Source organism: Phalacrocorax carbo, chromosome 1, assembly GCF_963921805.1.
Source record: "Phalacrocorax carbo chromosome 1, bPhaCar2.1, whole genome shotgun sequence".
NCBI classification, from domain to species: Eukaryota; Metazoa; Chordata; class Aves; order Suliformes; family Phalacrocoracidae; genus Phalacrocorax; species Phalacrocorax carbo.
In genome coordinates, this window is record NC_087513.1 from 188579491 (window position 1) to 188595326 (window position 15836).

General features: G+C 42.0%; 1 protein-coding gene across 2 annotated transcripts in view; it reads right to left on the minus strand.

The window, feature by feature from the left end:
- Positions 1-2139: 2139 nt before the first annotated feature.
- DHRS12 (dehydrogenase/reductase 12) overlaps positions 2140-15836 on the minus strand; it is a 32216-nt gene continuing 18519 nt past the window's right edge. For both annotated transcript variants that reach the window (XM_064440950.1, XM_064440951.1), the window contains exons 6-10: positions 10710-10771; positions 9858-9962; positions 9238-9328; positions 7770-7907; positions 2140-5165 (exon numbers count right to left, since the gene is read on the minus strand). In XM_064440950.1, coding sequence (XP_064297020.1) covers positions 5038-5165; positions 7770-7907; positions 9238-9328; positions 9858-9962; positions 10710-10771 — 524 coding nt within the window. In that variant the 3' untranslated portion in view covers positions 2140-5037. The remainder of the gene's footprint in view (positions 5166-7769; positions 7908-9237; positions 9329-9857; positions 9963-10709; positions 10772-15836) is intronic.

The following is a 15836-nucleotide window of genomic DNA, read 5'->3' on the forward strand; positions in this document are numbered from 1 at the left end:
GCTCAGTCTACTGGCAAAGTCTTTGCAGAGGAGGGGAGCCAAGAGAGAATGTTATCAGCATACAAAAAAAGCCAGTAGTGTAGAAATGAATATTCATCAGAACTGTACAAAGCTGAACCATCCCATGCCCCAGCACTGTAAGCTGACCAGCAGCCCTGGGCAGGATCCAGAAACCATGAGGCGTATAGGGTTGTTCTAGTGGTGGGGTGGTAGACTGAGTCTATGAAGATCTGACTTTAATTTCTTGTTCTTTGGTTTAATTGCCCAACAGTATTTATCTACCTCAAGTAGTGCTGTGAGAAATGCATTAAAGGCAGAAGCACTTTGATATTTAAATGACGGGGAAGACACACATCACTGCTGAGATGGTGCCAAAAGGTGTAAGGCCTTCTGAAGAGACAGGGTTTGCCTCTCTCCAGTTACTTGTTCCCTATATATTAAATAATCTGAATTTATTAAATGTTTTATCACCTTTGTACTCTCCAGGCTTCTTTACACAATTCTTTTCATCCCTCTTCACTGAATTCAGCACCTTCACAGACATCAGCAAAATACAAACATTTTATAACAGCTGTGGGCTTCCCTCAGATGTGGAAGACCCATCATTAACACCTCTACTTTGTCCTGTCCCCGGAAAATTCTGTGGGATTGCCACCACCAAGTAATCAAGAAAGTTTCAGGAAAAAAAAATGTGGACATGAACTTGATTCATCTTTGTCATTACCACTAGTTTCAGGTGTGGTTTAGTTTTCCAAAGGCTAAGCGTTGCTTCTGACTCTCTACTTGGTAAGTTATGTTCACCCTACTGACCACTATCTTGTGGGCTTTGTTGTCTTTAGAATAAAGGGATTTCCTGGCAGCTGCCTGAAGTTTGCACCAGTGTGTTTACCCCTTTTCCTCTGTTCTAGCAACACTTTTGTTTGTGAAGTACCACTGCCGCTGCTGGCACAGCATGGTAGGCTGAAAACGTGGCCTGCTAAAGGCCTTTGGCCAGGCTGGCACTGCGTCTTTTTGTAAGGCTGTGCAGTAGGTTCTACTCTGAGAGAGAACAAGTTTCCTTCACAAAAATATCTCATGTCTCCTAACGTTTATCTGATGGCTCCCTCTAAAGACAGGAGCATATACACTGACCTGCTTCACATGTTGAAGTTCTTGCATTTGGACACTTTTAGCACCAGAAGTGTTTTTGTTACGCTCGCTCCCCATCAGCATCCTTGCCTTCTCAATGCCTTCTCTCACTTGTTGTCTAGATCAGTGCTGTTGGGACAGCTGCAGGAAAACAGGGTTTTCAAGTCATCTTATTTGCATTTCAAAATCATCTCCTGTAATCAGTCACTGGCTCTGCCCAAATGCACCCAGAACTACCTCTCCCACCAAAGCAAGAGATGTAAGCCTGGTGGACAAACGGGGAAATACTATGAGCTGAGCCAGGAGAGCTCTGAAGCTTCCTACTGCCAGTCAGAGTGGTAACAGTTAGAAAAATCGGGGGTGGATGATAACCAGCACTAATTTTAGATAAGTAGGATCTGGTGTCATGAGAAGGGGAGCTTTATTTTTGCAGGGAGAGTGAGAGCACAGCACACACAGGGAATGGAAGAAGGATGCGGAACTTATGGATTAAACTGGTTTATAGCTGCCCTTCTGCCCTGGAGTCAATGACTACCAGGTTGTTCTCTGAAAGAAAAACTCCATATTTGCTCTCCACTCGCTGAGTTAAACATTGACTAATGAAAACTAGTACTGCTTCCACTGCTATGGCTTTAAAATATGTTGTTATTAAAAAAATACAATTAGTAATTGAAATGTCTGGCCCAGGGCTGTCCCCCACCAACTAAATTGTTTACACTGAGCGTTTCAGCGCTGACTTAAGTCTGTTTACATTCAACTGTAGAGTAAAACAGCCCTCTCTGAGCCCAGGCAGGGCATATTCAACATCCCACCTGAGTCTCGTTTAACAGGAAGTGGTGTCCCTGCTTGCGTCTTGTTCCCAGTGAGTGGAACAGCGAGTGTGGAGAGTTTGGACAGCACGAAAGCTGGCAGGTGTGTTGGTGCAAATGCAAATGGTTGATATTGGCAGTTTACTTCAAAATAGTGCCGTATGTAGGGGAATGCCCTGCTATTCAAAGGCAGACAACAAAGAATTGTTTATACCTTTAATCAACCACAAGTTTTTTGTTTGTTTGGGGTTGTTTTTTTTTAAAGAATAAATGTTGCCCAGAAATGAAACTTTTGAAAAGAGAAAATACAGTTTGAAAATCATCTGATGCCTGTTACATTGACCTCCTAAAATTTTCACCCAAGCCAGAGAAGAGTTTCGGTGGCCCCAGTCCCGCTGCACTGCTGATGGCCCGAGTCTGTCCATTAGGGCATGACTCTACATGCAGTCTGTGGTGCTGCATTCCTTTGTGCAAAACCCCCAAGAGAAAAAAACCTTCCAACTAGGTGATGTCACGAAACGAAGAAAAATGTGAAAGCTTTCAGAATGTTGAAAACAACTGTTGTCAGAGTCATGCAAGCCTGAAAGCTGATACAAGTGTTGGGCTGAGCGTGGAAAGGGAAGGGCAGGAAGACCAGCTGCTATGCTTGTCGTTTGGCTCCTGTAAATCAGGGGTGCGCTGAGGTCCTCAGTGTGCACTGCTTAGCAAGGATTTGTGCCACCTTGTATTTCTGCTAATCTGTCACTGGATGCTGTTTTTCTCTTGCCCCTAAAAAATTTATAGATGATACTAAATGTATCTTCCTACTTGCAGGTACGAGTCATTCTGGGTTTCATTAACACAAAACATCTTGCTGGCTTTACAGCTGTACGCTGTTTGCACCTGTGGAAAAGGGCTGAAATAAAGCATCATTGGGACCATAACACAAAAATGTGGGAGACTTTGGATTTTGTTTCTCATCGCTGTCCTGTGTTTTCTTTTTTCAGTCACAGGTGCTATTAAACCTTAGTATCTGGCTCTTTTACACTGTGACCAAACTTTGATTAAAGCAGTTTTCATCCTTTGGCTTCATTTTTAAGCTGTGACTAAAAAGAAAAATACAAGCTATTCAAATACATCAGTACAGAACGTGGACTAAATTATATGGGTTTTATATGTATATTTACTTATTTTTATGAACTATTTGAATACCTGTCATTAAACTTTTCTTCTGTACTGCAGAGCTGAGAAGCAACTTGACTTAAATACTCAACTATGCAAATGTCTTAGTTTTGCAGCTACCAGATAGAGAGATGCAGTTACTATATATGCTTTTAGCCATGCTCTTATTTTCAGTAACTGCATTTAAGAGTTTGAACCATGTAAAACATTAATACCAGACTTCTAGGAAATAAACATCTCTACAAGCCTTGTTGCTGGTTTCTTTCACTGTAGCGCATGAAGGAGTTAAGTTTCTAAAATGAAGCAATAGCTTGAATGCTGATCTAGCCTCTTCAGGAAGAGCTGTGGCAGCCTGGCATCTCAGCCCTGCTCATCATGGGAAAACTTATTTCAGGGCCTCTCTGACAGGAAAGCCTTTATTTCCAAGGAGACTGACAATAGGCTGAAAAGAGACTTTTTTTTCTAAATTGATACTTAATAGGATGTCACTGAATAATGAGTAAATGCCATCAGCCAGTAGGAAACTAATTTATGTAAAGCAGGCATAACGAGTTCTCTGCCCATCAGCATGGCCTTTACCTAACAGTCACTGCAGAGAGCTCAAGAACGCCTGTGTTATAGTTGTGTCTCGGTCTTTTGTCCTACCATGCTGGTCTACAGCCAAGTGTTAAACAGTAGTGCGACTTTGTTGGGTTCAGAGTGCAGTTTGCTATCAAACACACTCGGTTCAGGAGAAAATGTGTTACCACTGTCATTATTAATAGTCTTGGCTTTGCAGTAAATCTGAAAAATGTAAGACAAAATGAATCCCACCTGAATGCCTTAGTTTGAGCTGGTTGTCTTCACCATCAGTAAAAAGATGTAGGAATGTAGGGTTAGTTTCTTAAACTAGATCCAGTAAATCACTGTGAAAAAGCCTGTTTTCTCTGATTTACAGCAAGAATCCCAATGAGTAATTCAAACACTCACAGGTCAGGTAAGACGAATCCCATCTTCTGTGGCTGGAAATAAGCAGTTCCAGGCAAAATACAACCCTCTTGTAAGGGGGTGGACTTCTCTAAAACCTGTGCCCCCTCAGTGTTCCCTTCCCCCTCTTAATCCATTCATAATGATAAAGCAATTCCCTTTGATCTTTCACAGAAATGGCAAGCATGTATGGATTAGCATATTATTTCTTTTCATGCCTAGAGTCATGCAGCCATTTCTCTGCTGGATCCGACCATGTCTGGGTATGGTATGTGTTGAAGCCTTCTACTTCATGGTGTCTTGATATAAATGGGATAATATTCAGCCCTGACTCCATAAAGTGATGTGGAAGGCATTTGGCAGTGTTCCTAAATTCTTGCTGTTTAAACACAAGGAAGCAGATCACTTCTGCATACCAGCATTGATTTATGGAGACTGAAGGCTGTGAGGAATCCTTCCATTTAAACTAAGCAGGTGATGCAAGAGAGACTTCCTGCATTCCCGTTTATAGGTTTGAGCCCAGTCACCCTCACAAAGTGAAAGAAGCCACCAACCTGTCAAATACAGTAGTTAAATATTGTTTAAAACATTTACTACTTCTTTCTGGAAGTCTTTCCTGAGGGCTACTGAAGGTACATTCCTCTGCATTTCTCCATGCTGAGTGTTTTAAATGATTTTTGGGTAATTTCATAAAACCTTGGGTTTTATTTTAATGCCTCAAGATTTTTCTTCCAATTCAAAGAACACAACGTTACTGTGTCTTGAGACAGTAGGTGCACATTCACAATGGGAGAGACTCTCGGCAGCAGAAAAAGGAAGTCACAAACATCACTCTCCCCCATGATGAGAACACCTGAACACAATTAATTTTTAACAGGCCTATGGCATCCTACTTCCCCTCAACAGCAGGAGAAATATGGTACTGTTACTGAGTAATTAGAAGCTTTGTGGTTACGCTGTGTCAGCAGTGACACTAAGTTCCTGGAGAAGTGGATTTAAACTTCTGGGAGAGCTCTTCCAGCACCTCCATTAGCTTCTCCTCCTCCTCCGGTGGACTGTGGGTGCTTGCAAGGGGTAGGTGTGTAGGGACTGATTGCCTGTCTGGAAGACACAAAATTAAAAAATCCTTATGGGTACATTTAAGTGCCTCTTCTAGCACACAGGAGATTTTTCTGCTAGGTTCTATACTGCCCAAACACACCTCATGGTCTTAAAGCCGGGAAACTTACCTTCTAGGTATCTGTAAACAATGCTAGTTAAGCATATCTTCCAACCGGAAATTACACTTGTATTCTGAAACTAAAGTGATTGTCCTTTAGGACGATATGACTTACACTGGGGAGCAAGACCTCACTTGCAGCTAGCAGGGAGGACAGATAAAGGAAGGCCTTACTGGGGGGTTTATGCCTGCTCCCTGTCATTAGCGTAACCCCTGTAGACAAAGACCAATAACTTGAGATTGTTGCTGCAGGCAGAGATTGCTTTTTCAGCATGAGACGGGGTTTTTCCTTGTCTCCTGGATAATGTTTCTAGTGCTACACAAATTCCCCAGCTGGGACTTTGTAGTCTGGATTATATCTTAAAATGCTTACTTTCATCCTTAAAACTAAATGGTTAAATTCTAATTGCTAAAGAATTTATCCTAATTGCTCAGTCACCATAAATAATGTGTATCCAACATAAAGATGTCTGACCAAATTTCCTCAATTTGGTGCTTTGATTGGTTTTCCAAATCCCATACTCCTTGCGCACTCTGTGTAAATGTAGCTATGTCACCATCCATTCTAAGGGATTTTTCTCTCCAAAAACATGGTATCTAGAGCCTGGGAACCTTATGAGTGTTCTCAGATGCCTATGAGGCAACCGTCAGAGGGCTGGTGCAGCACTGTTAGTCTATTTTACTAAGTCCAACTTCTGCAGTAGCCAGCTGAGACTAAAAGAACAAGCTGTTGCAACACTGGGCAGCAGATTTCTCTGAAAACCTATCAGGCTGCCATCAGGCTTCTCAGGGGAGCAAAGATGTTTGCTCTCTTCAGAGCAAATGTTGTAACTGGCTGCACACGCCAAGAACCTCCACTTACGGAAAACTGTGGAGAGAGAAACATGCAGAGAAACGTTCCCTTCTCCATCACTGAATATGAACTGCTTCCTACCTAACTGTAGCGCCTCTAGGAGCCTGTGCTAACGTTTGGGAACTATGTGTGAAAGCCAAGCTCATCATCATGGAGAAGATGCTTCTAGTCTTTGGAAAGCAGGACTCTGTCAAACATTTTTTTATTTATTTTGGCAGATGCAGAGAATTCTGGTTGTATGAGCCATGTTCTCACTTCCCATTTTTTTTCCTAAGGAACAAAAATAATTTGCTGGCTTTGGTTTGCACTCAAAGGGAACAGAATAAAAGGGAACAGAGGAAATGGAGGGAAGGTGTGACTGATTCAGGAAATGGCCGTCTAGGACCAGAAGAGCAGGGTTTGTGATAAAGCACTCCTGCACACAAAGCCTTTTACTGAAAGGGCCCGAAGAGGGCCCGTACTAGGCTGTGGCTTCCAAAGGGCAGTAGGAGAGAGAAATAACTGACTTCATCACTGTTTGATAAGCATGGGACACAGACACAGGACTTCTTTTGCAGTCCTTAAAAGCAGTCATGCCAAGACCAAAGCTCTCTAAAGTAATTATCTACAGCTAAAGAGCCAAGGTGTGTTCCCTGTTTACTAAAGCTGGGGATAGACAAAGGCCAAAGGCAACAGCCTGGTGGAATTATGATCTGTACTAAGAACAACTGAGCAGAAGCCTTAGGACCAGAAGAAGGTGACAGTACTAAAAAGACGCCTGATTCCACAAAGAAGACTGACCTGCTGGGATGTAGGGTTTCTGCATTCACCACATGATGCACAAAAAAAGTCTAGTTAACTATGTGTCAACCAACCCTGTGTGACTGTCTGGGAGGGGACAGAAGGGACAAAGTCAATGCAACTCTGAAAGAGTCTGAACTTCCTGCATGCTGTGCCAGAAATTCAGTGGATTGGGACTGAATGCCACATCCAACAGAAGTACTGGGCTCCTGTAAGCAATTACCCTGAGCTCTTCCTTACTCCTGCTGGACTGACCTGCATCACCATTAAGACATCTATACTTCCAGCTGCTCCTACTAAGATGCCTGTTATTTGCCTGGCAGAAAAGAAAGGCTCTGCTCTATTTTTCCATTCCCTATGCTTACAGTGCCAAAAATGCCACTGCTTAGATCTCTGCCCACTGTTAGAGAAAGGGGGAGCTGGCAGTATTAACTAGCATGGATCAGTAGGAGGAAGAGCCTGTCAAAGCAAAGCCAACACCTAGTGCTCTGTGAGAAGGATGCTAGTTTCCCAGCATCATAAAAGATGCTGTTTGACTGCTGTGATTCACCTTCCCTTGGCACAGTCCTGCATACAGCCATTTTCATTTAAAAAACCCCAACCCTCCCTAAAGAAATGGTCTGAAGTCTCTGGCAGCTACTTTAGAGGACAAGAGCACAAACATACATAGTTGTTCTCTGGTTGCACAATGCTCACTTGAACCTTTAGTCTTGGAAGGATTTTGATAAATACTTTATCCTTTAAACAGTTGCCTGGTCGAGCCTTCATTCCCTTCCAGGCCAGACGGGGATCCTACAGTTCAGGCAGCTTAGGGATTTCCACTGCTACACAATGGAAGACACTGCCACCTTACCTTGGAAGAACAAGCCACTGGGTAGCTTTGTTGCTTCAGATGATACTGCCAACCAGACGACAGTATCAGCTCCCTGGGCCTCTGTGCGCAGAGTATTCTTCATCTTCTGATAGAAATCTGGCATTGACGACCTCACAGCTAGAAAAAATAACAATGGAATGGTGGTCTACCGTGCAAGGATTTTTTAATCTATATATATAAAAAAAGAGCCGCTTAAAATTGCCATTGTGAGTGTAGGAAGAAGACAAGCCATCTCAGAGTTCATGAAAGAACAAGTATTTCCCCATAGCTAGGAGTACAATGACTTGTGGTGGAATAGTGCTTAACTGCCAGACGACCCACCAGTTGTTTGTTTGGGTCAAATTACAGGGACAACACTAGTAAGAGCTGAGAACAGGATCAGTGAGAGGTTCCTGAGCCAATTCCATTCTAAACTACAAACAAGTAAGACATGGGGGACACAGAAATGCCAAACCTACCAGGATTTTTGTGTCATATTTTCTCACCAGTTTTAGGACACAAATCGCAGCATTGTATTTAAAACTGTATGGTGAACAGTACCTAAACCAACGACATAATTCATGTTTAAACTCTGTTTTCTTTTTATTTTGCCCAACAGGTGATGATTGAAGGCCCAATCCCTGCAGCTGTTTATTTTTGGGGTTGGAGAGTTCTTGAACGTTAAGGTGAGATTACTTTATGGTTCATTAGGTTTGAAATCCACAAAGGATGCACAAAAATACCTGTATTTTAAAGAAAAAGAAACACTAGGATATTTAGTTGGAAAGAGCACAGCATAGACAGGGTAAACGCTTCTGTCATGGGAAGCAAATCTGGGAAACTGCGTCCCTAGAAAAGACCTAGAGATCGGATTGCTAGTCCGCACCCCAAGCTTGGGTGTTAGGGGCTGGTAACATATTGTGGAACGCAACATGCATACTGGATAAGTGATGCTGGCCCTCCTGCTGAGACACAGGCACTGAAGAACAGCTGCAGCTCAGACAAAGGGCTGTCTGGCCAAACACGGTGCTTGTCAACAGCAGTAAATGTTTAGAGGAAGAGCAGAGGAACAGGGCTTGCACAGTGGTGCGTGCTCCATTTTCCTATACGCCCTTGCAAATTCCCAACGTCTGCACGTTGGTACTCACAGAGGCAAAAGCTCTTATCTGTGTGTTTAACAGTCCCGTGACAAATGTAACCAAGAGGTTAGCTTAATGCACTATGGCTCCACTGTGCATTTGTGCAGGGCTGGAACCATTTTTTGCCCATTATTCTCTGGCTATACAGAGATAGCAGGCACTGTGCAGAACAGAGCTACCAAGGGGGTACAAAACTACTTCAAGCGCCAGTTTGGAGCCAAGAAATCACTGCACCTGTTGGAAAAAATCTACCAGAAAGCCTCATTTCTCTTTGCTTTTAGACTAATCCTGAAAAGATAAAAATATAGTCAGTGTCATGCAGACGTTACCTGGAGTGTCTGCCCAGCCAGGATGCATAACAGAGAAATGGATGTTTCTGTGAGTTTTTGCCCATTGTTCTGTCAAGACAACTTGCTGCCTCTAGGATAGAGCAAAAAGAGCATCAAGTTCAATAGCCTGTCTACCAAGTTAGTTCCCAGGGAGATAAACTACACCAAATATGCTGTAAATACCAGGGCATTTATGTATAGCAGAAATATACCCTTGCTCATCCTGACTGGATTTATTGGAAAATTTTGTCAGAGACCATCAGGGTCATTGCAATCCATACCCTGGCCACAAGCTTACTTTTAAAGTGGTTACACTGCTTTTACTGACCACGTCTACTTGCTGCAGACTGTAGGTAAGAACTAAGCAGGCAGAAAGGATTTGTCAGCTAAAGACAGTTTTCCCCATTGAGACTTAAATCAAATGGAAGTCTAGACATGCTCTCCATGCAAGACGGTATGCACTTGTAAGTGCATGCCATCGTAGTCCTGAAGATTATAACTCTGTATGGGTTTGATGCAATGGGAAGGCAACAGTGAACAATAGGCTTTTTGCAAATCACATGCTATAAGCCACCTAGCAAAAAAGTGCTGGGCTTTGTTTTCAAAACTATGGACTGTACCTTGTTTTGTGCATACACCATAGTTCCATCAAATGTCCCATTTCCTGACTGCAAGTCAGATAGGTTTAACTTTTGAACTAGCATGCCCCCTGAAGAGACAGTTATCTGTAATCAAATGAATGAAAAACAAATAAATGAAAAGCAAATGGATGAAAAACAAAACCAGGAACTCCCCACAATCACACTCATGCATGTAATGTGGTCTTCAGGATGTATTTTGAAGTCCCTAGGAGGAGGATTCCTCTGCATACTCTTTGCACTACGCTTGTGCTCATGTATGGAGCATACCTGGAGATGAGGTGGAAGACAGAAAATTTTTTAGAAAGTGATTTTCATTCAAAGTGGTGTTGACTCCATCAGGGAACTTTGTGCTTCTTCCTTTTGAAAAGTAATTGGGAGAAAGAAAATAGCAGAGTAGCACTATTTGTAGTTTATGTTTAGCACTTACAGAAGCTAATTAGAAAACCAGAAACACTGTACAAAACTTGGGAAATCTTATTTAAAGATGTACCTGCTGCCCAGTTTTATACCAAGACCTGTAAGGTTCTTTTAAGCCTATACTCCTATTATAGGTATTTTGCACCATGCTGCAAAAGATAACTTGCTCCAGGGAAAGTAAAAAGGGGAGTTTCCAAAGGAAGGGTTTTACTCTGCTTTCCAATGAAGGGTTGAGAGTAGCAGGCAGGAGCTTTGCCTTGGAGAAGGAAGTTGTTGGCAAAATCCAAGAGGATTCTAGAGATGCTTACAGCATTATAACTGATCTGGCACTGCTAGCACAGTCAAAGAAATGCTGTCACAAACCAGAATATAAGAATAGTAAAACACCACTTTTCAACAGCATCACAAACTCACCACTCTGGCATCAGCTTCTTTCTCCAGGAGGGGCAGCAGGGCAGTTGTCAGAATGTAGGTACCTACAAGACAGACAGATGTCAACATTAACTTTTCTTTTTAAAAAAGCTTTCTTCTCTCTCCATCCCCTATCACAACATCTCTTTATTTCTGACACTTCATCTGAATTTAATAATTTTCTTGCTGCTTTACCTGCAATATGCCTATTCAACTTGTAGTGGTCTATATTGATGCATACTTCTCAAAAGGCACATCAGTTATTTTATATGCTTTTATGTTTATTGTACCTATAGAGCAAACTGATCACCACGTTCCAGCCTGTGAAAGCAAAATGGCTCTTCCTCGTGGGTGAGGTGGTGCCAGTGAAAAAATAGGGAATGTATTTCCACTCCGTGTGTGGTATATACACACATAGAATCATAGAATCATTAAGGTTGGAAAAGACCTCTAGGATCATCAAACCCAACCGTTAACCTAGCACTGCCAAGTCCATCACTAAACCACGTCCCTAAGCACCACATTTACACATCTTTTAAACACCTCCAGGGATGGTGACTCCAGCACCTCTCTGGGCAGCCTGTTCCAGTGCTTGACAACAATTTTGGTGAAGACATTTTCCCTAATATCCAACCTGAACCTGCCCTAGCACAACTTGAGGCCGTTTCCTCTCATCCTATCGCTTGTTACTTGGGAGAAGAGACCAACACCCAGTTTGCTACAACCTCCTTTCAGGTAGCTGTAGAGAGCAATAAGGTCTCCCCTCAGCCTCCTCTTCTCCAGACTAAACAACCCCAGTTCCCTCAGCTGCTCCTTGTCAGACTTGCTCTCCAGACCCTTCACCAGCTTCATTGCCCTTCTCTGGACACACTCCACCATGTCAATGTCCTTGTCCTGAGAGGCCCAAAACTGAACACAGTATTTGAGGTGCGGCCTCACCAGTGCCGAGTACAGGGGCACAATCACTCGCCTAGTCCTGCTGGCCACACTAGTCCTGATACAAGCGGTATCTATGCCAGGTCATGAACAAGAGAATGAAACTGTGCTTCATGCTTGTGAGTCTTAGGCTCTTGTATATGCACTTAAGACTCATCCATTTTTACCTTCTCACTGTGAAATTACTCAGAGTACCCCAACACTTCTGATTTGTGTTGCAAACAAAAACCACCTCTTAAATCCCCACCATGACAATTACAGAAGATAAGGAACCCTTTGGGGGGAAAAATATTAATGTTGTGTGCCCAAGACTGAGCTAAGATTACGTGGGGAAACTGAACTGCATCCTTCCCCACTTTAATCATGTTCGTTTAGCATAGGTTTGTACACACCACACAAATATATTCTGTTACAGCTGTTACCATGACCAGCAAAGTTTGTTATTCAAAACATTGTTCAACTGCTAGTGTGTTTGATTCAGACACACCTAGTGATGTTTCACCCGCTGAAGTGCAACACAGGGACTTTTGTTTTTCTCTCTTCAGAGATATTTTTGAAGTTTTTCCCCTTTAAACTGTATTTTATATAAAAAATGTTTTATTCAAGATGAATCTAGCTCCATTTAGTCTACTGTTTCTTCATCCAGAGTATTTCCCTCTCGCCTCTTCACAAATGGCTCTAGTTCAACAACTCTATGTTAGTGATAAACGTATTTTTTTCCATGAGCTACCGAGGCCGTGTTTTTCACTACACATGAAGACTTCAGCATGTGTCTTTATAACCTCTCTTCCACAGAGGCAATGAGATCACCCAGTTAAAATACAGCATGTTTATAAATACACTACCAAAATAAAATATGTTACATGCTTGGTGAACAAACTGTTCGTTTCCCTTATCAGTCACAGCAGTCTTCATTTTCTCTATAGGATCAGAGCGACATCCATATGCACACAATATATTTAAAACCCTGGCAAATCAAACAAAGCGAATGCACAGCAGATGAGTAAATGCAGCCTGTCCTCAGCAGAAAATGCAAGCAAAGGCAATTGCCAGTGAATAACGAAAGCCTGTACATCTCCCCCGGTAGTGGTGGGGAGACTGAACGATGACATCATTAGGACAAGAACTACCACTGATTGTCATGGGAGACTGCCACGAAGTTAAAAAAAAAAAAAAAAAAATCACTTCAGTACAGCTGAGAGCCTGGATTAAATTTTGATTTGCTATGGATTCTTCAAATGCAAAGTAACATCACGTCTTGGTTACATACGCTGCATTTCCTAAAGGCAGAGCTGCAATGCACCAGCTACGGGGATGTCTGATTTTACTGTCTGCAGATTAATTTACACTTTTAAGGGGCTTCATGTTGGTTTGTTAATTCTAAAGGGATGCAAAGATGAATGCATTAACATTGCCTCATTAACAACTGGGGTTTGTTTTGTTTTCCAGCTGGATGAGAGAAATATTCAATGCCAAAAATCCTGCTTATGGCAACTACAGCTTGTCAGAAGTTTATGTGCTTATTTAAAACCACAAACTAACTGCAAAGACAGCGTCTCCTCTCTTCCTCAAGTTTATAGGGAATTCAGTAAATCCCACAGAGCCAAAGCATTCCATCTTTTTGCCACACAAAACCACTTGCTCATTTGCTTTGAGACAGAGCACAGAAAGACCAGTTTTGACCCCATCTTCCTACAGTAAGCACTAGTATCTCAAAACACACACAGATGCATCGGGCATTAAGACTGAAGCCTTTCATTTCTCCCACTACTAAATATCTCACCAACTACTGCCCCTATTTTAACTGTTTGAACACAAACTCCTTGGTACTTTAACATACATACTTGGATATTGTATGTTTTTATTTGCATGGGCTGGTCTGTCAGGCAAAACAGCCTGTCCAAGAAAGTTAGTACAATAATAGTAGAATAGATATAACTTATTAATAAGGTATACTGTTGTTTGGAATACATCATCGTCAGTTGAAACCTCCACATTTTTATTCATATAAAAGCCGGCACGTAGTTTGATAGTACATTCAAACAAATAAGAGCAATGCTAAGTACAGCCAGTCTAGAGGCCTGGCACAGCCACATGCCACATGGCACATATTTTGCCAAGAACATCTGTATTGCAGCACGCAGTAATATAAAAATGAATTTCTAAGTCAAAGGAGAAGCCGCAAATGAATGTGTCGCCTGCCACAATCCTTAAAAAAACATGAATTGCATTAACAGTATAAAATCAAAATAGGAAAATGTTCTTATTTTTAGTAAAAAAAAAATTTTTTGCAAGGAAAACCAAGACTGATTTGGTGGGGAAAACTACATTCCCCTCTCCCCCCACTTAAGGAAATCAAGACAACATCCAAATTGTATATCCTTTTGCTAATAATTGATTATTAATATCAATGTACTGGACATCTACCTTTCCAAAATGAACACGTCAGCATTCTAGTACATTTTCGTGACACAAAAATTTGTGTCTGTAAAGGATAAACCTCCACACACAGAGCTTAGTTAAAAACGGTTAAGCATTTCAAATGTGATTGATGCTTAATTATCACTGTGTTTAAACTGTACAGATTTTTCTTTTTTTTTTTTTAATTGTTTAAAAGACCAAGAGTGAACACAAAGGTGTGTGGAGGGAAAGGTGATCAACAGTGATGTGCCTTGCACTGAAGGCATTAAGCATTTGATATCTTGGTGATCCTGCCCCTCCTCTTTTTCTGCCAGAAAAAGATCAACCATTTTTCCCCAGAAAACAAGAACTGCCTCTACTTCTGGGGGATTCTGGAGAAAGTGTGTCCTTGTCTCAAGCAGATACTCTGTAAATGGAGATGCTCAGCCTTGAGGCCACCACATTTCCCAGTGCCTGTTCCCCAGCGGGTGTATCCATGACACATGGCAACTGGGAGCAGGACGTTTCTGTCTGAAGAGTTCCCCTGGACTATGGCCCATTTCTTGCACAAGTCTGAGTGCCTGTGGAAAAGAGCACGCTACTTCGAATTACTCACATGGCAGAAACTTGAGCAGCAGCCTCTCTTTCTCACACACATCTCAGACCCAGCAGGCAGGGAGCTATGAGTACACCTACAAGAGGTGCTGGACATACGGCTGTACTACCTGCATTTATGACTGCATGACAGAGGTCAGACTGTAATACATCACCTTTCCTTTGGAAGGTATATCTTCTGCATGTCCTAAAAGCTTGGCTCCCACTGGTGTAAAGGTAGGGAAAAAAAAAAACCAACATTGCAGTGAAACAGTATACAACACTTCTCTTTGAAAAGGAGTATTTGCTATGCCATGAAGAATTCCTGCAGGATGAATCTGGGAGCTTGCTGAGAAGCAGCAGGAATGCAGAAGAGGGTGAGTAAGCATCCACTCCATCACCCACACATACAGGATTTTGCCTTGCCCTCACTGAACTCTGCTGAGGTGAAGAGTTGACTAGAGAAACCTACTGGACAAGCTGCATCCCTGTTCCGTGTAATGAGGTTTGACACAGTACTTACTGGCCATGTTTCCTCCAGTTAAAGAGGCTCCTGGGATTGATGCACAATTTCTTTTAATGATAAACATCCTCTCAACATTTGCTTTTCTTTGGAAAAATTCCTGTAAGTTTTGTGTCTTGAAGCTGAGCTCACATAATAGGAAATCATGTATAATACAGTGTAATTAAAACCTCCCTATAAGGATACAGCAACTCCACCTCCACCATTACACACCATTCAACCAACTCTATCGCATGGTAGAATAGCCAGTGTCGGTTGTGAGTCTGTGCATTACACCTGGTAATTCCAGTAAAAGCAACGAGCATGGTACTTCATGAGGACATATGTTGTTCATACACACACCCCCCAAGTGCTGATCACAGTAATGTTTAAGGTTCATGTTGACTTACTCAAAAAAAAAGAAAAAAAAATCACCATGCAATCCCTTGTGGCTGTTTTGTAATTGCTCCACTTGCTCTGAGATCTTCTCAAGTTCGTTGAGTAATGTGATATTGTGTTCTAATTAACAACTCCAGTTTTTAACTCCATACAGCAAACTCCTCTGTCAACCTGTATGAGCAGCAATTGAGTGGTTTCACAATCACAGAGTGAAACTTTAATGATGCAAATGTAGTAAATGAGGAGCTGTTACGGAGATAACATTCAATTCATACACTGAGTTGTTTAAAACAAAACAA